The sequence below is a fragment of the Epinephelus fuscoguttatus genome, linkage group LG22, assembly GCF_011397635.1.
Source record: "Epinephelus fuscoguttatus linkage group LG22, E.fuscoguttatus.final_Chr_v1".
Classification (NCBI taxonomy): Eukaryota; Metazoa; Chordata; class Actinopteri; order Perciformes; family Serranidae; genus Epinephelus; species Epinephelus fuscoguttatus.
The window spans coordinates 13,930,585-13,955,773 of NC_064773.1; the positions used below are offsets into that span (position 1 = coordinate 13,930,585).

The 25,189-nt window shown below is 42.8% G+C and overlaps 1 protein-coding gene across 3 annotated transcripts in view; it reads right to left on the reverse strand.

Annotated features, from left to right (window-relative positions):
- Positions 1–513: 513 nt before the first annotated feature.
- The window catches only part of pcloa (piccolo presynaptic cytomatrix protein a), a 93,225-nt gene continuing 68,549 nt past the window's right edge, over positions 514–25,189 (reverse strand). For 2 of the 3 annotated variants that reach the window (XM_049566221.1, XM_049566222.1), the window contains exons 17-26: positions 21,144–21,170; positions 20,015–20,108; positions 17,822–17,893; positions 17,486–17,732; positions 16,657–16,917; positions 13,043–13,184; positions 12,870–12,931; positions 10,828–10,962; positions 6,045–6,190; positions 514–5,523 (exon numbers count right to left, since the gene is read on the reverse strand). In XM_049566221.1, the coding sequence (XP_049422178.1) occupies positions 5,380–5,523; positions 6,045–6,190; positions 10,828–10,962; positions 12,870–12,931; positions 13,043–13,184; positions 16,657–16,917; positions 17,486–17,732; positions 17,822–17,893; positions 20,015–20,108; positions 21,144–21,170 (1,330 nt within the window). In that variant the 3' untranslated portion in view covers positions 514–5,379. Of the gene's footprint in view, positions 5,524–6,044; positions 6,191–7,940; positions 7,989–10,827; positions 10,963–12,869; positions 12,932–13,042; positions 13,185–16,656; positions 16,918–17,485; positions 17,733–17,821; positions 17,894–20,014; positions 20,109–21,143; positions 21,171–25,189 lie in introns of all 3 variants that reach the window. The other variant, XM_049566220.1, reaches the window with a different exon arrangement.

Below are 25,189 nucleotides of genomic sequence, written 5' to 3' on the forward strand. Positions count from 1 at the left end.
AAAAACTTACAAGGCCAACAATTTCTTTTGGCAACTGGGCTGTTAAAACACTGTGAGCAGCAGCAAAAACAACCACGTATGATGTCATAGAAATCACATACTACCCATTTCATTAATGCAAACATTTGGTCTGCCTTTGCAAACAAATCATGGACTAATATGTGGGAGTGTAAAGGCCCTGTACACACACCAGGTGCTAATTAAACCTCGTCTCACCTTGAAGTTGGAGACATGCCACAGGAGAGAGGAGCTGTCCGTCAGACACACCTGCACACACCATCACAGCCTTAACTTATCAACCAGTAAGTGAAAACACCTGTGTGGATGAACCACAGCTGTGCAGGCTCCATGAGGATTCTTGGTCAAAATGAAAGCAAATGGCGCCATCTTGTGGTTGAATTCTGGTACTGCACATCCCTGGTCACACCATCTGCAAAAATAACCCCGTTTTCCCAAATAAAACTGTGTTAAGGTCAATAATGCAGCGTACAAGGTTTAATTTGTACTGATATTTAATATTTAGACATGGGGCAACAGCCATTTTTACAGCACAATTTGCATAATTTATCAATACCTCCTGTATACAATCACAAAACCATGACAGTATATTTTTTTCAGTTTACTTACAAGTGAAAAACCAGACGGGTTTTACAAGCATAATCTTTGTACAGTCAGCATACATCATCAATAATTTTAATAGGTTTTTATTCATAATTTCCCCCTCTATAACATTTTGTACTATATCTTCCTCTACCTCATTCTTTTTTTTTTGTTTACTTTAATAATATCTGGACACAAAAATAGTATGAACCACCAACAAAACATGCAACATCCAGTGTGAGCACATTTAAATTCTCCTGCGACTGCTCCGAGTTGTTACGATAGACTTCTGTGTAGTTAGACTCTGGTAAACCTTTAGTGTTTGGTGCGAAGGGGGTTGGGGTAAATCTGGGTCCCTACAGACAGACATAAGGTTGTTTCTCAGTCTATCCGCTGTACATTGATCGAGAGAAAAACAACGTCCTTTTACTTCTATCATCACACACCGTTTTTTTTTTTATGTCTGCTAAAAGACCTATTGCTCCCCAAATCCCAGTATAAAAAGCGATGTATTTACAAGGTTGGAAATAGAGAGATGGCATCTGTGTGTGTGTGTGTGCGTGTGTGTGTGTAAGAGAATGCGTGTATTTCTGTGTGTTATTTTAAAGTTTTCGACAGACAACACTTAAAAGAAGAGATATGCATTAGAGCCAATGACATGCATGGACTTGATGTGAAGATGCTACACACAAGCACGTGGGTATAAAAAGAAGGAAAACCAAAAAACACACACCGACTTTAAATCTCAGGCAAATGTCCAGTGATTATAATGAAGTCTTTTTTGGTAATTTCTCATACACAACTGTTCAAACAGGGGGTGCAGAAAAAGAATAGGAATGTTATTTTTTCTTCTCTCGACTTGTAACTATGTGAAATTTGGGATCTATGTGAGTGTGTTCGTGCACAAGGACGATGAGAAAGTTGGTTCTCTGAGTTTCAGGCTCTCTACACCTTGTAAACAAGCACTACATTGTGTATAAAAACAAAAAAGTTCTCCACTTTTTTATGTACACCTGATATGTACTGTAAACAAATATAATACAACGTGTGAAATAGTCTCACAGGCAATAAATAAAAAGTACAAAATAACACACAAAAGTCACATTAAAGCAGTCGTCGTTTCATGGAGGACATGAAAACACAGCAGTGCAAAGAAAAAAGTCGATATAAATGCTTCCTTTCATCTCACGTTTCCGGCGAGTCAAGATGCAGTTACCACCTTTATATGGTAGATGTTGCATAGAAATCACTCAGATGTTAAGTTTCACTGCTAAGTTGGACTGGAAATGTTGAATGGACCAGCTGTTCTGCTTCTTGACCCCCGTACGAGTGCACGTGATGACCTTTATCAAGGCGTAACGGACAGATTCTTAAAGACGTTGATGATTTGGATTAGAAGAGGTAAATGACAACACATATATGTCAAAACAAAACATAAGCATGCTACTGTAATAGCATTGTCATGTCTTAGAATGGTAACAGTCAGTGGTGTAGTGGAGGATATATGCCGGAGGGTGTACCTGCCTCTTTTTCTGGCTGTTTACTGCAGTGGTTCCCAACCTTTTCCTTGGGTAAACTGACGACTCCTGACTAAGTGAAATCAGCAAGGCGTTCTCAACCCCATTGGTCGAATACTGCCGTTTTGTCAGTGGACCTGAAAGTCAAAGTAAGACGTGCTAGCTAGCTCCCTGCATCAGTTTTGGACGTTCTTGGACGGCTTGTCGATTTATGTTTGTTATATCCATTGTGTCTTTTCAAAATACACTTCAGTTTTCACAGAAAATGTGCAGTTTCTGCTCCTTAGATGAATACGGTCTTTTTCAAAATAGACTTACAGTGCAGGCGAAACGCTTCATTTTTACATTGATGTCTTTAAGGGTGCTTTCAGACCTAGAGTTGTCTTGCTTTGGTCTGAATCAAAGACTAATTTGGTCACAAAGTTGTACAGTTACCTAGAGTTGGTTCGTGTTCTCACGGCAGCATTTGTGGACCAGATCAAATGTCTTGTGTGAGAAATCTGCTCTTGATTGGTCAGAATTTCCATGTGGGAAAAATCCAGGAAGAGTACACTTGTGAGATAAATGTGACACTTTCTAATGTCACAATGGAGGGACAACTACGCAGGTTGATTTTAGCGCTGGTCATCGTGGACTATATTGCTGTCATTGTTCATTTTAGTCAAACCATACAGTTTGAAAACGAGGCGCGGCTCCAACTAGAAAACAATGTTTTGTAACATGCTCATGTTTAACCCAAACAATGTGTCATGTGACTGCAGTTGGTTCGGATCAAGGTTGGAACACGTTCTCACCACAAACGAACCGCACCAGAGTTCCTTTGTAACTGGACAAAGGGCACCTGCCCGAATTAACTGCACTTAGGGGGCAAACAAACTTGAGTTTGATTGATCCGAACCAAACAGGGCAGGCATCTACTTTAAACTGTCTTACACCTTTTCAAATCAAGAAGGCCTTGTGACCTCCGTGAAACTTTATTAACCTCTAGTGAGGGTTGGGAACCAGTGCTTTACAGCATACCCACCTATCAGCCACAAAGCCATTGGAATGTATAGGAGAGTATACCCACTTACTTCCTTGGTAACCTGCTCATCTACTTATGAGAGATTTATACTTCTGCGTTGAGTTGATGCCGTACCTACGGTGTAGCCTGACACGCACCTCCCCAGAAATGTCACAACACATCGCGCCAATGCAGACCTGTTTGATTCTGTGAGCTGAAACCATTTCCCTCAGTGGAAACAAAGCTTTTATTTATTTTTATTTTACAGATAAGAAACAATAAACTGTGAAGATAATAAAGCCTCCACTACAGTTCAGTTTAAGACAGTTGTTTTGTCAGTGAACCTTGTGAGGAGCTGAATTTTGTAACGTTACCTTTGTTAAATGTCGCTGTTGTCCCTGGCTTCATATGAGTAGAGGAAAAGTCTGCTAGCTGCTAGGCTAATTTATACAATGTAAAATGCCATAGGCTTGTGCTAATAACGTTAGCATGTTGTATTTGTGGGGAAAATGTGTCCAGATAAAGACAAGTGTTTGTCTGTGAATGCTGTGAGTTATAGTGAAGCTGATTTGTGTACTTGTGTTTGAAATTTTGTCTATCAAGCCATGTTTAATGTGGGTGTATAAGTGTGTTTTGAATCAACTCAACTTTACAGCACTTCACAGAAACCACATCGCCTACCAGTGTTTTGGAGGTGTAACTGCAGAGTGACACAGACACACCACCGCACAAGTATAAATGCTCACAATGGCGTAGGCCACGTGTGCAGGCTACGGCATAATCTATGCATAGAGCTGACGCACAAGTATAAATCCCGCTTACATTGTACACCCAACTCATCGTCTACCACTACACCACTGATAACAGTTTTCATGGATGGTTTCCGACACCTTTGTCTCTTGTTCGCTGCAAAATCTCCTGATATTGTCGTCCTTCTACTTCACCTCTCTACTTCCTCCCCTAGGAAAGAAAAAAAATCTCTCGCTGTCTCATTTTTAGCAGGATGATGACGTCAGTTTTACATTCTATGCAGAAAAAGTGCAAAATACCACAAAAGCGTGCTCCTATGAACAAAAGCAGGACTGATATGGGACTCGTCATGTGCCTGGATCTCACAAAAGAAAAACAAGAAATACTTAAATCTCATCTGGTTAACGTGTCACATTCTAAAGGGGCATCGTGGGTAAATAAAACCTCTATGTCACAATCATCAAGACTCGATTGTCCGTGATAAAGATATCTATATATCTATCTATATATGTTATAATTAATTTCCAGCTATGACACTTCACTATATACAAAGTGAACCTTGGAGGTGATTTTTTTTTTTTCTGTGCTTAACATGTGGCACTGCATACCAATAGATAAACTCATGCGCACAATATATAGTGTCCAATTTGATATATATCAATATCAATCCATTATCAAACAATGATAATCATTTGATAGTTTACACGTACGGAGAGAAAAGATGTCAACGAGGAGATGTTTTTAATAAATTCATGCTTGCTGAGATTCCTTTTTTCCTCTAGAACTGGAATGCTAGGTAGTGTGTTAGAAAATATACTATGCTTTCTTCCCAGGATAGATTTTTAAATAATCGAGGAGGAGACAAATGATAGAACTCTACGCTAGTATAATAATACAAAAATAAATAGGAGGTCTCCGTAGCGGAGTCTTCAATATTTCATTCCCAAAATGCTTTGTAAATCAATAAAACTCTGCGCTCATAATAAAGCAATGAGGAAAATCTTTCATGGATAAAACATCTTAATAAATAAATTTGAATCCACAAGTGTGTCCATTCCCTGTAGAATTAAAATGTCTCTTCTGCGTGAATGAGTGTGCAAAGTTGTCTTGGATAATCGTGTGTGTGTGCATGTGTGTGTGTGTTGTGATTTGAAGTGTGTAATACCTGGTTGACTCCGTGTCTGACCTCTGAACTCAGCACCTGTGTTCTCCTCAGCCCCGGCTTCACTACTGTACACTGTACGTCCTGTAAACTTGTGTTCGTTTCCTGTAAACGCAAAACTACTTCCTCAAAACCTCCTGCACAACAGAAATCATCGTCACAGCTGCTCTTACGAACGAAAGCGTCCTCCAAAACTCTGAGCCCTGAAATAAAGATTGAAGAAAGAGATATTTTCGCCCCCTCCCGTACCCACACCACCCTCTCCCCCACCCGTCAAGAGTGGATCGATGACAGACACCTCTTCGTGCCCTCTCAGGCTTAGTTTGTTTTTTAGATTGAGTCTCCTTCTATGAGTGGATCTGGGCGGTGCTGGCGAGCAGCTTGTGCCAGCTCACCACTCGCTTGCGTAGGTCGACTTTGTCCAGCCACACGTAGGCCTCCCCAATCAGGGTCTTCTTTACGAACTTTCCACCGTTGGACACCAGGAAGAGCTTATGTGGAAAGAACAGAAAGCAGTATGTTATACAACTGAATCTTTAAAGTAATCTACCAGGTGTACAAAAGATTGACATCCATAGTTTAACAGGGGGAGGTGTGCGTGAGGGGCTGAGGAGTCAAGAGGAAGAAGCTGCATGAGGGAGGACGCTTTTGCACAGGCACTGAACAGTATTGGGGTACATCAAAATACTCTAGTTTAACAGCAATAAAAATATATTTTTATGGTTTCACATAATCTGTTTTTTCATGAATAAAAACACTTGACTGAAATAGTCCTAATTCATGCATGGAAGGGTTAGATGTTTTCCCTGTTTCCAGGCTTTATGCTAAGCTAAGCTAACCATGTCCTTGTTCTAGCATCATATTTAGAAGACATATACAAGTGGTACCCAGCTTCTCATCTAACGCTTGGCAAGAAAACAACAAAAAACAACATATTCAAATAAGAAGCACTACTTGATATGTTAGTGTCCGAATGATTACAGAATGAATTCAACGACCGGATTAGGATTACCTGTAGAGAGTGTCCTGCGGGGTTCATACAGAAGCGGAAGGTTTCATTAAAAGATGGCTCGCGGTCATGACGACACACTCTGGTCTTCTTCTTGATGATCCTTTTCTGGGTGGCGATGTTCACCACATAGAGCTTCACATATAGATCTGTGGACACACACACACACACACACACACACACACACACACACACACATATACAAATCAGTGTAAAGCTGACATCACACTGAATAAATGTGATTCTGGGTGAAGCCCAGAGGCAAGAAGAGCTGTCCCTGTTGTAGCTGTTAGTGTCCTTGTTCAAAGTATTGTATTTCAACTCGAATCATACAAAAGATGTAAACAGACTGTGATTGTTTCATGCTTCTTTCCCGATCCTGTATATTGTCTGTGTATGAATTTTACCAACTCTGTCAAATCTGTGTGGATGCTTTTGCTATTATATGTCACACCCAGACGCCAAAGTTCACCACCTTTTCACAGATTAAATATGAAATCAGTTAACCATGGAGGGAAACACGAGTGACCGAATTTGAAATTGGGCCTACGCATAAAAAAAAAAAAAAAAGATTCTGAGAAAAATCTCAGGATTTCCATGATTTAAGTTGTAAATTTGCAAAAAAATAAAAAATAAAAAACACACAAATTAAAAAAACATATTACTACTACTGCTATGACACTACTACTAGTAGTAATAATAATAATAAATACAGAGTCGCTGGGAGATGGGGGGTAATATTCAAAGAAAACAAATGTCACTTTCTGAAAACAAAACAAAAAAAAAACAACTATTTTCCTGATTTTTTTCCTCAGTAATTTGTGGTTTTCATCTCTGAATATTACACTTATATATGTTTTCTTTTTCTTGATATTAGATATTTCTAAGAGTATAACCCCTTCAATTCAATTCAGTTCAGTTCGATTGAATTGAACTTTTTTTTTTATCCCAAAGGAAATTCTTGTGCCAGAGATTGTTTCAAACTACAGTTACACTAACACTAAGTACAGTTACCAGTGGGTTCCCCGGGTCAGGGTCACTAACTGGGCCCAGTTTTATTACAATAGAGTATTAAATATCTGGTAAAATATACAAATATACAAGATAGAAGTGTTTTCAAGGAGCAAAACCAAAAGCCAGTGCCTAACAGAGTAACAATAGGAATATGATAAATACAAGAGTTACTAAAAATGAACTAAAATGGTGGAAAAAAACAGACTGCACCTGATAATCATTGTTATAATGAATATGATGCAATTTGATGGCCACAGGTAGAAAAGATCTCCTGTGACATTGTGCAATCCTCCCTCACCCTGCTCAGTATTTCTTTCTTTTATCTACAATGGCTCTAATATGCCAGTCTGGGTCAGTCATACTGGAGTTGGGTGGAGTTTATTTTTCTCCTGCAGCCAGCCACTAGAGGGCAGTAAGAAGGCTGTAACTCCAAAGGTGTCGAGGCCACTTAACATATAGAGAAGAAACACTTCAGAAATAGTCACAGATGCATTCTGTGCTTTCTACATAAACCTTTGTGTGCACGTTCCATCTGGAAGCAAAAGCACATCAAACAAGTGGCCGGCAGCTTGGGTTTTAGGATGTAAATATGACTGGAGGAGGCGCGGTGGGTGGCAAGCTGCGCTCTGTCGAGGGAAGATAAGTCTGATTTTACTGTGTGCAGCAGCGACACGACTGTGCAGTGTTAATAGAGTCACATGTAATCTAAATACTGTTATACATACTGTGGATACCACTGGTTAGATTACACAGTAGTCCTTGTTACTCAGGGTGCTGCTGATTTTCTAAACTATAAGATTAGAGTTACGGTAATAAGATTAAGTTTTCATCCTGGGTGCCAGAGGCCTCTTCCTCCTCTGCTGCAGCACAGGAGCTCTTAAGCACCTCCTCCATGATGGACCTCGTTAAGTAATGCAGCACACCTGGGGAGATCTACAAGGGAGGGAAAGGGACAGCAGCACAGAACACATGAACACAGTCACAACAGACTTGACCGATACAGTCAATCACTCGATTGCTTTATCTCGTCTTAAAGAGTGTGTGGGTATTAAGGGTATGGCCCTTGAATGGTTCAAGTCTCATCTGTTAAAAAGGAGTTTCTCTGTCCAACTTGGTGAATTTTCTTCTCCTGTGGGGTACCCCAGGGGTCCATTTTGGGCCCCTTACTGTTTTCCCTATATATGCTGCCCCTGGGTTCCATTTTCAAAAAATATGCTATCTCCTTCCATTGTTTTGTGGACAATGTGCAGATTTATTTGCCGTTTAAAATCAATAATACAGACTCACTGCAAGCCCTGTTAAACTGTTTGAGAGATCTAAAAACTTGGCTGGATTTGAACTTTCAGTGCTTGAATGAAAATAAGACTGAAGTTATTGTGGTTGGTTGTTCTGATCAGGCAAACTCACTCCGAAGTCGTCGAAATCCTGTGCTTGGGCAATAAAGGCATCCTTTAACGTCTGCATGATACTCGGCTGATTGCCGTTATAGTTTAACGGTGCCTGGACGAAAGTTAAGGTGGCGGGCGGGAGTGGTGGTGGGTGGGTCCAACAGTAACACACCCAGGGTACCTTGCACATTGTATGTTGATATGGAGAGTCCATGACCAAACATGTCAATATGTGACGAGGTCAGAGTGAGAATGTGTTGCTGTGGCAAGGACAGTGCCTTTACATGTATACATGGGATGCCTGCTCTACCCCGAGCTACTGGGCGACCCTAATACTGTGAGATAATATTGGAAGGTTAGATATTCAGATATCTAGATATTCACTGCTGCTGATAGTCAGTGTTGCAGTTCTTGTCCAACTGCACACACAGTGACACGTCAAACCTCTGCTACTGTACAGTGCGTCCACAGTGTGCCCCTTTTTTATGTGTGATTTACGAGGTAGAGTGCAAGATTGGCGGTTCGATCCCCGGCTCCTCCAGTATCCTTGGGCGAGATACTGAACCCCAAATTGCTCCCAGTGGCTGTTACATCAGTGTGTGAGTGCGTGTGAATGGTTACTGAGTAGCAGGTGGCACCAGGTATGCTAGCCATGGCCACCAGTGTGTGACTGGGTCAATGTGACACGTAGTGTAGAAGCACTAGAAAAGCGCTACACAAGTGCAGCCAATTACTCCTGTCTCTGTGGTGTTTTTAACCCTGCACCGATACATTACTGCAGACTGGGTTAAGTGAATGTCTAATGCTGCTTTCCAAGGGACTGTTGGCTGGAAAACACTATCTCAACACCTGTGGTTCTGCACCGAGACAAACTGGCAAGGATTTTGTGGTTATGTCAGATGCCAGTTTTTCTAAACCGTGTGGGCTGTGTGGGCCTCCCAGCTGTCAAATATTAAGATTATGAAAATGATATGTATTGCATATTATTGTTTCTGAAGGCTGTGAAGGGATTGTGAAGAGTTCTGACAGAAGTGTGAACAAAAGTGGAAATAATTAACATTTTGAAAAGTCCTGCATGTTGAGCCGTAAAGTTTTTTTTTAATGAAGTTCTTATAAATAAGGTTCAGGAACAATATCACACTGCTCTCACTCATGATTAACTAAATTCCTTTTCTGTCAGTCCTGTCATCCTTCAGTCTTTTATTGAGAGCCTCCTGTGTTTTTCATTTATCTGCTGGTTTCACAGCCTCACACTGAAAGACGGAAACAGTCTAAATAGCACTGTTAAAATCTCCTCTGAGATCACAGGAGTGACACAACAGGACTTGTCTGTTTTTTCCAATCAACAAATCCTCCTGAAAGTCAAAACTACTTGTAATTTATCTTTTTCTGGAACGTGTTCTTGCAGGCAAATTTTCCCTGTTGCCGTCAGGGAGTCGTTACACTTTACCTGCTTGTAAAACTATCCAGTATTGAAAATTTTTTGCACATATTGACGTTTAGTCATATACAGCGTGCGAGGTATCATGGGTGCGTTGGTTGTTGATGATCTGGGACGCCTTGTGAAGTTTTCTCCTTTCAAGATACATTTCCGTTTTCACAGGAAATTTGCCGTTTACATACAGTCTCTTTAAAAAAAAAAACACACATGGTTAGGTTTTGGAAAAAAGAACAGGTTTTGGCTTTAGAATCTTAGGGGGTGCAAACTCTGCTCTCTTGGGTGAAAGTCTACGGTTGTTGGACCCATCCACCACCACTCCTGCCTGCCCTACTGCCTTAACTTTTGTCCCTATTCCACTTCGTTTCCCCCTGATGCTGCCGGGCACCGTTAAACTATAACGGCTACTGGCCACATATCATGCCGACATTCAAGGACGCCTTTTTTCATTGGCTTCTGACGCGGCAAGTCTCTGCCCAAGCCCCGGATTTCGACGACTTCAGAGTGAGACACGCTTGCTCAGGCCGACACTGTCTCTCCTGATTGTCTCTCTTCCCATGACCCTCCCCTCTAAACCCCGTTCTTCTCCTCTCTGTCTTGTCAGCAGAGCAGCATGGTGGCCCAGCTGCACTGGAGGGGAGATGGCGAAGCCTGAAACTCAATGACACCCTCCAGCCACACCACGACTCAGTTCAAACCCCTTTTTATCCCTCTCTTCGACCCCCACCCACATCATCCAATCATAAGTGACCCCAACCAACCTTGTCCACCAGTAAACAACCCCCTTCTCATCCCTCCCCTCGACCCTGATCATCCCATCGAACACTCTCCTCACCCCATCTTTCCCTTATCCTGTAGAGACCCTACATAAAACTGCTTGCATAATGTACACGTCGTGGACACATGGAAAGGTGTGTGTGCTGTGTGTGCACTTATATTAAATTACCAGGCAGGTGGTCTGGAGTCTTGAACTTGTAGGTGATGTTGCGACATTGAAGAATCTCAAGGACCAGTTGCTCACCCTCCGTCTTCACCTCCTTCTTCAGAGCGATCTTGATCTCCCCCATCACCTGGGACTTACCTGAACACACACACACAAATTCAATCAGCACAGTTAGATACACACCACACATGAGTTTGAGTATCTCAGCTGCACATATTCAATGCCATCAATGTGTGTCTCTCACTGCCTCTTGTGTTTGTGACTGCCCTCTGCTGGAGACAAAGTGTACTGCACTGATGAGTAATATCAAACATGGCCTGCGAGCAATCACATTTATTTGTTTAACAAGGATGGTGAGAAGTTATGAGGAGCTCTGCCTGGCTTCTGGTTGCCGTGGAAACTGAATGGAAATTACAGTTTTGAAAGCTGGGTCAACAAGACCCTGGCGAATGGCGAGGGTAGCCTCCGTGTGTGTGTGTGTGTGTGTGTGTGTGTGTGTGTGTGTGTGTGTGTGATACCAGAGGACAGACACATTGACACAAAGAGTCAGAGTCAGAGGGAAGAGAGAGCAAATGATAAAGAGATTAAAAGCCATGTGGATAAGAATAACTGCATTAATGTGATCATCAGTGTGTGTGTGTGTGTGTGTGTGTGTGTGTGTGTGTGTGTGTGTGTGTGTGTTTTAAGCTACCGTCTCACGCTTTGTCGGAAATGTGAAAGTGAGATAACAAACCTCTTTCTAGCTTTTAAAGGTCATCTTTGCACATTTGCATTAGTCATAACTACTTGATTCAAACTTCACAGGCAGGAGGGAGAAGTGAAGGAAAATTGATAAAAATAATCTGTAAATTAATTAGTTAATAAGTCTACATATGATGTAAATGATGCATTTGAACATTTTAATACCAGCGATGGAAAGAGTTAAGTAAAGAGACTAGATTTTCAAGCTAAAAAAACATGACATAGGTAAGATAGTAATCTGTGAACAGCATTACTAATCTTGAAACCTTTTTTTTTATTTTTATTTGAATCCATGCCATAATAATCTGGGCTGCTCTAACTGACCCTTCGCTAAGTCCCACCTCCTGATGCAGACTGGCCAATCATAACGTAGCACTAGGCCGGCTAAGACCAGGGTCCGACAACAACACAGCTATGCTCCATTGGCTCTAATGCAATCATTTCAGATTTCCTTCATTTTCAGGCTGGTTGTGTGGATTTGGAGCTAAATGTTGTGCCTGGGGCACATCGTATATTAATGATACTCATTACCTGGAGAGGTTGGAAAAAGATATACGTTTCTTCCCTGTTCCAAAACCAAAATCAAACCCTGGAAAGTGTAGGGTTAGCTAGCTAGCTACTGAAGACATAGCCTACTGAATGTATACACATGCTGCTTTTGCTTTGTAATGATTATAACAGTGAAACAAAGACCGACCCTGCTGTACAGGAACCAGTGAAGGGAAGCAGGGAAACTTTGCTGATATTCAACCAGCTCTGTGTCATCACAGTGTGTGCAGATGAACAGTGTTTGACTGCCCCTGGAAGTGCCTTCCCGTCTGATGGCGGAGGTCTGGGTGCTGGCAGCGGCACGGTTCATCTGCACACACTGTGATGTCACACAGCTGGTTCAATATCAGCAAAGTTTCCCTTTATATTCATTGTCTTCTGTGGCGATCAGCAGTGATGTGGTGGTTCACTTTTACACTGTGATCTGTAGCCTATAGTTCGGCTTTAGCTTCTAACTATCTTTGTCTTTTTAACCTGTTGTTGCTGCTGAGTCAGTTTGACATCCTGGATATATCCTTCAAACACAGACTGTAGACCCCTCTGCCTGCTTCTCTCTGTAATCACTCTTTCATTTCTATATGTGTATTTCTGAAGTGGCAATCTGAATCTGTTACAAGAGCCTGTTCTCTGGCCAACATGCTGTTGGAGGGCCTGCTCTCTCTACAACTGCACTGCCTGCACTGCAAACAATGTATGTGTGTGTGTGTGTGTGTGTATGAATGTATCAACACCCATGCATGTATAGTATGTCTAACCTTCAGCGTCACCAAGTCCCATTGATGATTTCATCGCGTCTGTGCCGTTGGGAATCTTTCCACTAAAGAGAGGGGAAACAAAATCCTGGAAATTTACAGAACTATACAAGAGTTTATATCACACTCTATGTCTTCTGTTTTTTAAGATAAAGGAATTAAGAAAGCTGACTCACAATCGGGGCACCTGGAAGATGGCACTGTCCACCTCGTTCGTCTCTCCTTCTTCGTCCAGCAGGCTGTAGGCGCTGCCGCTCAGGCCGCTGTCCAACGAGGCCGCTGTGACCGGGGCATCGCTGGATCTGTAGCTCGACCGAGCTGTGCAGAGATACGACCACACCCATCACGACAAAGAGACAGGAAGAAAAATTGCACCTCTGCCGGATTCAAGATTGTAAAAACTAGGGCCAAGAAGCATGAGTTAATATCTGCAGCGACTAACATCCATCATAATCAACTTCATCCTTCATTTATGTCGCAGTCAGAAGAGGAGCTTTATCGGAGCACAGAAGACTGGATTGTAATGAATAGCACACAAACACTGCGGACTAGTGAGAAGCACATGAACAAACAGAGTACTTAGAGTCTTTCTCTCAGACAGAGACAGGACGGTAATATCTGACATGTAAAGCTAGAACATGAAACAGACAAATAAATCCAGAGAACATCACATATATATGTTTATGCAAAAGTAGACCAAACAAGAGGCACATAGACCCTGCTGACATTGTTAGTCATCTGTATGAACTATTGATAATCTCAATCTCAGCATTAGTTTAATTTAAAATTACATGAATATAGTTCCTGTTTAAAGTCTGTTTATGAGTGTAGCTTTTCTTTTAATAAATATATTTAAAAACCTGTTTATATGCAACATATTTTAAAAGTATTCCTTTAAAAAAGTCTTTAAATGTCAACATTTAATTGTCAAACAGCTGATCAGGCAGTGTGATAGAGTATGAATGATGTGAGATGCGTGGATGTGGTGCAGAACAGGATCCATGCCGACACGTTTTTCTCTCAGGCCACTCGACATGTCGTCACTGGCTGACTACTAAAGCTCACTAATACCAGTTCAATGAAGCACTGGGCGAGTCGTGACCATGGGCGGATTATGAGACAACGTCTCTCTGGGCACTGTTATGCAAAAGGCCCCACCACCTCTCCTACACAGGATCAAGACACATAGACTCTGTGGTGGTTTTGCTTCTTTTATTGTTGTTTGTATCTCTTTGTAGTTGTTTTGCTCCTTTTTTAGGTTATTTTATTCTCTTTATAGTCAATTTGTTTTTCTTTGTAGTAGCTTTGCATATCTCTATGGTTGCTTTGCCTGTTTTTTTTGTAGTTCGTTGTGTCTATGTGTCACCAATTTGTGTCTCTTTGTAGTTGTTTTGCCTATTTCTTAGTTGTTTTGTGTCTCTGTAGTTGTTTTGTGTCTGTAGTTATTTTGTGTCTCTTTGTAGTTGTTTTGTGTCTGTAGTTATTTTGTGTCTCTATGTAGTTGTTTTGTGTCTCTATGTAGTCAGTTTGTGTCTCTGTAGTTGTTTTGTGTCTCTATGCAGTCAGTTTGTGTCTCTCTGTAGTTGTTTTGTGTCTCTATGTAGTCAGTTTGTGTCTCTCTGTAGTTGTTTTGTGTCTCTCTGTAATCATTTTGTGCCTCTTTGTAGTTGTTTTGTGTCTCTATGTAGTCATTTTGTGTCTCTCTGTAGTTGTTTTGTCTCTTTGTATTTGTTTTGTGTCTCCTTGTAGTTGTTTTGTGTCTCTTTGTAATTGTTTTGTGTCTCTCTGTAGTTGTTTTGTGTCTCTTTGTAATTGTTTTGTGTCCCTCTGTAGTCGTTTTGTGTCTCTTTGTAATTGTTTTGTGTCCCTCTGTAGTCGTTTTGTGTCTCTTTGTAGTTGTTTTGTGTCTCTCTGTAGTCGTTTTGTGTCTCTTTGTAGTTGTTTTGTGTCTCTCTGTAGTTGTTTTGTGTCTCTTCCTGGTCACTACCTGTTAATTTGAGTGACATTTTGCCAATGAAAGGCCAGGAGGGAGGGCCCTGACACTTTGGGCCCCTGGCTCTACATCCGGTAGGCCTGTTCAGTAATCCATCCATGGTCATGACGCAGCAGACATGGCAGCAGCACTGTGTTAACTCTCAGTGACTCACACGACAGTTTGAGACATTCATTTCCTGGTATTAGCGAGCTGTGTTGGGGGCCGTTAAGAAAAGCGTGTCTCGCTGCATGAATCTCTGGTGATGTGGTGCAACTTTCTCTCTGTCTTCCTGGCTCTTTTTTTTTTTTTAGCTTTTAAGACTCCCCTCTCTCTTTCTGCAGGTGTGCGTTAGTAGCATCGCATCCTCTCTTTCTTTCACTCTCTCTCTCTCTCTCTCCGTGCTCCATCTGTGCGTCAGTCACACGACAGAGAGGAGACTCTTGGGCAAACTCTCACCTCCGATGCTCTGCGGCCTCTCTTCTGACACAGCCTTCCTGAGGGTCAGGTGTCGGCCGTCTGCTCTGCTCCCTTTGGCCGACACAACCGATGGCAGGGCCGGCAGCCAATCAGACTGGGCTCTCTGTATGGTGAGCACGCCCACTACGCTGTGTCTCTGGTGCCTCAGCGAGAGGCGGCCTCTTTGGCCTGGTTTGTTTGCGCAGGGTCAGGTGTCAGAGGGGTCAACGCCAGGAAACAAAGGTCATGGGGGTCGAAGTTTTTTTAAGATGGAAGGAGGGAGGAGCGAGATGGAGATTCAGAGAGCGGTTTATCTTCACCATGGCAACCAGCTTGACTGTCAATCACATGCAGCCACAGTGTGCAGTGCACATTCGCCCCCCTCCTGCATGTCACTAAGAGGCGGGCTGTGCAGCATCGACTGAGGTGCATCGTGAGTCCGATAGTTGTTCAAACAAAAAAGGGGGGTGTTAGCGGACTGCATGCACAGCCATCTCAGTGGAGGAGCTTCAGAAAAAGCTGGTCGTTGTTTGTTAACAAAAAAAGGAAATAAAACAGAAGTCCAAAAAATAAAATGAAAAGAAAACTACCAAAAGAGGTTAATGATATTTTGGGGGAGGCGGGGGTGGGATTGCAACTTTCTTCTGTTTCACTGTTTGGATCAATCAGTCCAAAATGTCTAACTGCTACCTGGCGGCAGAAACCTCTCGAGTAGGCAGAAACTTCTTTCCGGCGAACTCAGCTTCATTAACTGAACTTGTAGCAACAAAATTTGCTAGTCTTGTCATTTGAGAGAGCTGGAGCTGACAGTTACTGACAGATTTTGCTGATTTGTTCCTTCAGAATATGTCGTGTAACTCTGCTGTCACTGTTTCAGATAGGACTTTTTTTTCCCATACTGTCATCATATGTAAGGCTACTATATTTAAAACAGAAAGGAAATACTTCAACGTAGGTAAAAGTGATTATTTCTGTTTAACTTTATATTAAAGTAATATTAGAGAATACATTTTTGCCTGTTTAGTTGGTTTTAAAGTGGTTAAACTGGCCTTCATAAGCAACCATTACGCCTCTTTGGGTTCTTTAAAAAAGGAAAACTTAAGAAGGTCAAAGACAGTGTGCTACAGTACAGGTGAGGGCTCTACACACTTGTGAGTACATACAGAAGAGAAGCGGTGAGAGGTCGACACACTGTGAATACAACGGGAGGGGGGAGAGGACCAGAGGGTGTAAAAGGGTGAAGGGAAACCAAGAATAGAAGAAAGGAAACTAAAGGAACAGAAAAAAAAATAACAGAAGGTAGAACAGATGAGTGCGAGGAGGCCATGCTGCGTGGGCTTTATTTGCGTCTTGGTTTACTTGGTTGGAGGCGTTGCGGCGGCGGCTGCTGCTGTGACTGCTGTGGGGCATCGCCCGTTGCTACGGCAGCGCCTCCGCTGCTTCCCGCGCCGCCGTCCTGATGGTGTTGCCGCGCGGCACTTTTGCTGGAGCGTGAAGCACCGTGCGAGCGAGAGTGTTGGCTGTGTCCGTGGCTGTGGCTTTGGCTCTGGCCCTCGGACGGGGAAGGCTTCGATGTGCCAGGGCTACTGTGAGATTTCTCGATAGTGGGCACCTGCGTGTCTAAAACAACCAGATTCACCAAATTACCAAAAAGCTGCTTTAACTTTACTTAACTTGTGTAACCATCAGTGGCTAATTCAGCCATGGTAACTGCCTTATATACGTCTATGATCTCAAAGCATCCTCATTAAATTTGAAGGTTATTTTTGCTACATTAGGGGTGCATTCAAAGCCTTCCACGGCCCTGTTACCCTCTGTGTTAGAAGAAAGATAGAGGGAAGCTAAGGCTAGGCCTCTGAGCTGGGTGACATCACGGCAACCAAGAAAACAGACCATGAGAAAGCAAAAAGCATGAAGCTGAAGCTATGATGAGGGCGCAAAAATGGGCATAGGAAGGTGCTGGTAGAAGGAAAAGACTGTGAGAGAGAAACAGGCGCACAGACACCAAGATAGTGGGGAGAAACGGACGAGAGAAGCAGTGACAGAGTAAGAGAGAGTGCGAGGAGGAGAGAAAAACAAGAAGACAAGGAGAGAAGAGGGAAACAGCAGAAGCAGCAGAGTACAGACGGTTTGTTAGGGGATGATGGTGAGAAAGTCGAGCAGGTGAGGGAAGTTCATCGTGTCCTACCCTTGGCCGGATCTGGAAAGATCCCGTGGCTTCGGCTCTTGATGACAGATGATTTTGGGGAATCCTGATTGTCATGTGCGGAGCCGCCGGTTTTAGGGGAGGAATGCTGCGACGAGGGTTTGGAGGAACCGTGTCGGCCCTGTCCTGAGTGGGAGCGCCGGTGGTGGTCCCCCTCGCTCTGCTCCTTCAGGGGGAGCCACCGCGGGACATTGTCCAGCTGGGTTGTGTTGGACAGGTCAATAAGAACCTGGGAACAAACACAATTCTTTAACAGGCATATGCATAAAACATGTATCTGTACACCAGTGAGCTGAACATATTGTCGAAGTGTTTTACCTCTCCTAAGAAATCATTCGAGGAGCCCTTGTCGTAGTCCCACACGCTCACTTCCAGGGTCTTCTTCCTCAGCTGACACACACACACACACACACACACACACAAACACAGTCAAAGAGTTCGTCTTTATAATGACTAACTATCTTGGCTGGGCGCATAATGAAAAGCAAAAATAAACCTTAAAGACGGAAACATATGATCGGGGCTTAAAGTGGGAGCAGACATCCAGCAGCTTAAAACAACAGACACCAGAAGTCCACAGATTTGCTCTGACTGATATGGGTCCAATGCATCTAAAATGGGATCTAAAATGATATAATTAAATCCCAATGGCATATCCATCTGCTCCACTAAAACCAGTGGCCACAATGCTAGAAGGCATGCCAGCAGAGACGAGGCAATATCATCGCTTTAACATGGACACTGTGAGCTCTCTTGCCTGACATACACTGACTACTGGGGAGTTATAGAAAGTACACTGCACATTATTCATATTCCTTTGTCAGGTTATAAATACACAGTCATTTAAAGTTCCTCTCCTGACATCCCTTCATGACTTAAAATGGCTTAGATGTAACTCATTAAAACTCATTAAATTGTCGTGTAAATATCTTGCCTTTTATTTTACTTCCTGTTTGCTTTACCGTCAGCCAGCCAGCTAGCCATTTTTATTTGTGAAACAGTGCCCACTACCCACCCTCATGTCTCCACTGGTTAGCTAATGTTAGCCTTGGCCTCTCCGCACTTTGCACCACCCTGGTTGGATGGGAGCTAAGTTAGCTAGTGGCGCCGCTCATGGGAACTGCCCATTGGTTCGACAGCCCATTGGTTCGACATCCCATTGTTCTGACCATATTAAACCCATTGTTCCGAAGTCCGTTCCGAAATCATCATGATGCCCTGTGGTTAAGGTCTGGTTAGGTTTAGGCACGAAAACCACTTGGTTAGGGTCAGGAAAAGATCATGGTGTGGGTTAAAATGAAAAAGAAAGTGACAAACACATAAGCCGTGAGCCTGCTACGCCTCAAGCCTTTCCCAGCTGACCCAGAGCCGGTCGCGGCGCACCATACGCCCGCTGTGAGCCGTTCAGCACCGCGGACAGTCGGACTAATGGGATGTCGAACCAATGGGCTGTCGGACCAATGACATGGACCCCAGCTCTTTCGCAATTACCACTGCTAACACTGTCCAGGTGGTGGGATGATGTTGGTGCAGCAACATGGTGGCCACCCTCAAGTCTCCCCCTGGTAGCCCTGGTAAGTCAGTGGCATTATTTGGAGATGCGAAAACCCTTTAGCATTGTTAACTATTTCAGCACCACAAGGATACTGACGCTGCTAACAGTGCTAACAGTGCTAGTTAGCAATGCTAAAGGGGGATTGCTGATCAAAACTGAGCTACTTACTCACCGGGCGACCTAGGGGAAGACTGGAGGGTGGGCACAATGTTTCCCCGGCAACATTTTTGGGCCAGGATGGCATTGGTAGAAGCAGTTATAACTGAATGAGCAATACTGCTAATTAGCCCCCGCCTGACCCAGGGAAGCGCAGCTGCAGCCAAGGCTAGCTATCCAGTGGAGAGCTAGCCAGCTGTCTGTCCCCCACCAGCCCCGGATGGTGCACCATGTAGTACATATGAGTAGCGGAATTAACCCATAGACCAACATGTGCAACTGGTCAAAAACACTTTCAGTGGTTAACCGATTAGCTTGACTATGGTATCAAATAACTAATAATGTGTTGCTAATGTACAATTAACCTCGTTCCTGATCACCAGCTCTGACACGTTGAAGTAAAAGTGGAACTTAGCCGGCAACATACAGATACACAGCGTGGCTTCTCCTCTGATAACTCTTGTTTCGCAGTAACTTGATGCTAATATGGAAAGCCCCACCCTGCAAATTGACAGGATTGGCTCCTTAGGTGTGTGGTGTCACAAACCCTGGCTTTCAGAGTCTGTGTTGTTAAGACTGTCATGGATACACCGCAGTTCCAAGGCAGAAATGCTCAGCCATGGCATTGACAGCTTATTTCGCTCATGATATGTCTAATGGCATACACAAAACCCCATATGCACAAGTCTGGTTAAGAACTTGATTTTCACTAGAGGGGGTCTTTAAGATAATACGACCCAGGTCTGTGACATTGGACGTGTGCATCTGTGCCTGCAAGAAATTTGTGTATGACCACATACTTGCTCCAGGTGGATGTTTTTATAGATGACAGTCTGGTTCCACTCCGGGTTGAGACTCTTTCCTGCGTGTTTGGACCTCCTCTTGTTCTCAGCACTGGGGGAACACATCACAACGAGACAAACTTGGTAACAGACACGCAAAAGCCCTGAATGAAAGCGGACCACCACAATGCAGTGAGCACAATATATTGGGCACAATGTAAGACAGTAGAAGGGAGAGAATGAATGTGATGCACATTGTTCGAACGGCAACAATGTATGGGCCTACGTGCATGGACGGCAGGGTACGATGTCAGGGCGGGCTGCAAAAAAGTCCACTTTGATGTCCATCAAGTCATTTCGTCTCAGAAAAATTTGATGTCCTAAAACAGGTGAAAGTGTCGCCCTAATTTTTGTTTTGTTAAGCGCCAATACAAAACCCTTGAAGATGTAAATTTGCAGTCTGATTTCACCTGTTTTAGGAGAAAGTATTTTACATCACAGCAGACTGACTGGAACATAATGACTTGTTAAGGTGGATGTTTTTTGCAGCGTGTGGGGTTAGAGTTAAGATCGTAGGATATGGGTAAGTCTGTCAGAGTTAGTTTGGTAAAGACAAGGACAATCTACTGTATATTGGAAAATAATGGGATGGATAAGGACTGCATAGCAAAATAATGGGAGTGTGTACTGAATGTGACGGGGCATCGAAGGTACGGTATGATGTCAGGGCACGATGTAGGACATTACTGAGGGGTTTTAAATCACAAAACAGGGACAAACTAAAGGGTGTCAGATTCAATGTTGGGATATCAAATTACAATGGGAACAAAAACAGACCATCTACCAGGAAAACACAACAGTCAGCCGGGAAAATGTTAATCATCAGCACAGGGGAATATACGTTTATCAATGTTATATTAAGGAGATGAGAAGATATTTAGGTATTCTGCTAGGCCTAAAGGTGGGTGGAACATCATGAGAATATGGGGACCGGGGGAAAATGCACAGTTTAAGGGAGTTAGTGGAACTAAACAAACTTATTTGTATCAACAAGCTTCCGAAAACAAATTTAGGACGTTTTGTTACCTCCACCAAACTGTCCACCAAATTTCAACCAAAACAGAACCAAAGTGGTCAAGTCACATACCTGGCATTCTGGACAACCATGACCTGACTGAGGGGGTCCAGCATGCATTAAATATAGAGAACAACATACAGAAACAATCGTCAGAGGGAGGGAGGGGGGTCAAAGAGTGTCTGTGGACTGTGAGTGTGTGTGTGTGGGAAGGGGAGATTATTGTAGATTTAGGTTCAGAGTGTGATTCATTGAGTGCGTGTTCAGGACAAGGGCAAGAGCGGGGGACTGTGGTGTGCTGCAGCGGTGGATTGAATCTGTGCTTGAGTGTCTCATGAGTTGTGCTGAGAGGGCTTTCAGGTGATGTAACGCATCCATTGGCAACCGTGGTGGAGATCTGCTGCTTGTGGAACAGCTGTGGACAGCTGGTCGCATTTATAAATCTTCCTCGGTGCTACGACTGGGGCTGCATCCTTCTGTGTGCAAACACAAAATCCCATCTAATTTGTGTTTACATAGTTTGTTAGCTGTAAAATCATCATTTCTTTACATAGCACGACTGTGTAGAGCTGAAAGACTGTTTTTCAAAATGTGAAAATCACAGCAATTAACACTATCTTGGCTGATACCACATGTTACAGTGCGACAGATTCCTGCAGAACAAGCCAAATTTGGACACTAATGTACGATAATTTAGCAAACTTTGCACTTTCAGCAGGAGTTATGCTTCTGTAGAGATTTGCGTAAAGGCTTAAAGCGAAGGTAGTTACGCTCCGACCGAAAGTGTGACCATCGCCATAGGAGTGTGCATGCACTCAGTGAAGGTCAATCTACATTACTTTACTTCAATTTCACCTAAGTAAATGAAAAACAGCAACATGTGGATTGTTTCATTCATCGTTTTAGTACCATTGTTTTATCTCCGAGGCTTTGTAAAGTAACTTAGCTCATCTATAATAATGGATGCTTTTTATTCTTCTGTAGGTGTTAAAGGAAATGGCCACTTTAGAATGAAAATACAGACAGTACTTACTCACCCTCATGCCGACAAGAAGTCCAGTGTAGTTTTTCCATCCACAAAACTCGTTCGGGGTATCAGAGGATAACAGCTAGCCGGGAATAACAGCAACGCTTGAAGTGCATGGCACCGACATTTTGAAAATGTATTAAAACTCTGCTAATGTATTTCAGAAACGTCAGAACGGCTCATCCGTCATAATCCAAGTGCCCTGAAGCCTTGAAAAGACTTGACTTGAAAAGACGTAATTTACTCCACTTTTGTAGCATCATGATGGCTGATGGCTAGTGGTGGTGCTAGTTCTCGAGTCCTGCGCGAGTTGCCATGTAAACACAGCACGCCGCAGGCTAAGTGACCACGGGAGGAATGATACTATAAAAGTGGAGTAAATTACGTCTTTTCAAGTCAGTTTTGCATGCCACGGCTTCAGGGCACTTGGATTACGACAGACGAGCTGATCTGACATTTTTTAAATATATTAGCAGAGTTTTATTACATTTTCAAAATGTGGGTTCCGTGCACTTCAAGTGTATGGAAAAATCAGGCTAGCTGTTATCCTCCGATACCCCGAACGAGTTTTGTGGATTAAAAAATTACACTGGACTTCTTGTCCAGTGTGAGGGTGAGTAAGTACTGCCTACATTTTCATTCTAAAATGGCCATTTCCTTTAACTAACTTTGTCTACCGAAAAACCAAGGCAATCATATATTTTCCTCATGTGTTTAATGTTATAATTTACCATGCGGTTGATTACTTGGCTATCTTACGTTACTGTTTGGGAGCCAGACCCAGACATGCTGTCAATCAACCTATTGAAAGGAATTTCCCAACTGACATCTGTGTGTGGAGCCAATGTGGGTACAAAATGGGCTGAAAAATGCATCCTATATAGGACTGTTCACAGTGGTGTAGTGGTAATTGATGAGGTGGGTGTACTACTAGGTAGATGTTACTAATGAGGAAGTGGGCATACTCTCCTATATATTACAATGGCTTTTTAGCTGATAGGTGGGTATACTGTAACTGGATAGAAAACGAAGTGGGTATACCCCGTATACCTGGGTATACCCTCCACTAAACCACTGACTGTTCACAGGTTCCATATTGACCCCATGTGGGTAATTGACATGGGTTCCATATTGACCCCATGTCAATTACCCACATGAGTGGGTTTACCCAAGTGAGCCCCAGATAAGGTACCCATTTTGGGCCCATCACAGTTGTTACCCAGGTTAGCCCTAGCATAACCGCTGTGGAGCTCACTTGGGTGAACTGACCCATATGGGCAATTGACCTATGGCTAAGCCCCGCCCTCACACGCGATGAGCCAATCACAGTGCGTATAGCCATTCCCATACACTCGGACATTCTCTGTCTGGATGTCCATTGAATTACAGAAAGTCAGTTTCGTTCGGTTTTGTGAGCTTTTTCTGAGATTTGAAGTTTAAAAATGTTCAAACGGTGTGCATGGGGTACATGCAACTCCGACACAAGGTATCCTGAGAGGCTGGGCGACGAGGTGTATTTTTTACCCTTTAAACCACATCTCAACCGAGAAAAGTGTCTCCTTTGGATAAAGTTGTGCTGTAACATTAGACCACAACATCAACTCAACGTGAATAAGATTAACAATGATGTCTACATCTGTTCTAAGGTTAGTCAACATTGTGTTTGAGGCAACATATTGTCACTTTGCTGGAAAGAAATATAAAGTTATCTTTAACATCTCTAGCTAACGTTAGCTAAAGTTAGCCTAACGTTAGCTCCTAGCTGCGTTGTTCATCATGTCACCTTGTTTGCTGGGAGTTCATTAGCCTACTTTGTTCTAGTTTTTGTACTTTGGTGATCGTACATCATTGTTAGCTGTTGTCCAAAGGGCTCTAGTTAAGCTAACGTTAACTTCTGGAGCTTAGCTTCATTAACTTATCTGTAATGGCAGAGATAACAAAGGTTGGCAAACGTTATGCTGAATGATTCAGTGTAAATACTGTAGCACCAAACTAACGGAGAGACACTCTTGGTAAAGATGGTAAAAAGGCCGTTATCCTTTTCTCATATTCTGAGCCAAAAACCTTAACTTCAGTGGCACTATGATGCACCAAAATTTGATCGTTTTGTCTCCAAAAATCATCAGTTGCCTCCTGCGAAATGCCGTGTACTGTGACACCTGCCATAGCACCGGTCACTGAATGTTGATAGTTTGTCCGAGTGAGTGGAGGGGGCGTGGCTTAGCCATAGGTCAATTTGCACAGGATCAATATAGAACCCATGGACAATGCCATATGGGACCCAGTTTTCAGCCCATTTTGTACCCACTTGGGCCCCACATACAATTGTTGGTTGGGTTGTTCATTCAGTGTGTGGTTGATTCTGTAAATTCAATGTCTCTAATCAGTTTAAGACATTACTCACCTCAATTATGTCTACTTTACTCGAAATGTACAATTAAATGAATGCAGAATTATGAACAAAATTTTCTTCTTGTGATCCACATTTCCATCACAAATGATAATCTACCTTTGGATATTCAGGTAAATTACATGCATTGCATTTTGACTTCAGATCATGTTCAATAACCTGAGAAATGTCTTCTTTCCTATAGGGTGATACAGATTCTTTCATGTTTGTCTCACAGATAAAGACATTTGTTTACACTGTCTCCAAGATGTATTGATTTCCTGATTCCTCCTATGTTTTCTTCTATGCTGTTGTTAGCTAAACCTGATAATCCGTACAGGTATGACAGAAACACACACGCAAACATGTCCCCTGCTGAGACCCACGTCACTTAGGCGCAGCCTGGAGAAGCATAACTCCGCTTTATGCATGCTGACATGTATTACTTTTGCCAAATCATGACATTTACCCTTCTGTCCCGGTTCCTATGTATTAAAATCTTATTTATAACCACCCGTTTCACTGCAGCAGCTCCATGTGGTTGCCAGGAGATCTGTGATGCAACTGAAAAGCCTCTGTATGGATTGCAGTCGGTGCTCTGACAGCTGTGAGCATGTCCATGTATACACACATGTAGCATATACACGGGTATTTGCACGCATGTGCTTATAAGTGTGCATGTCTCCGTAACCACTTCCACTA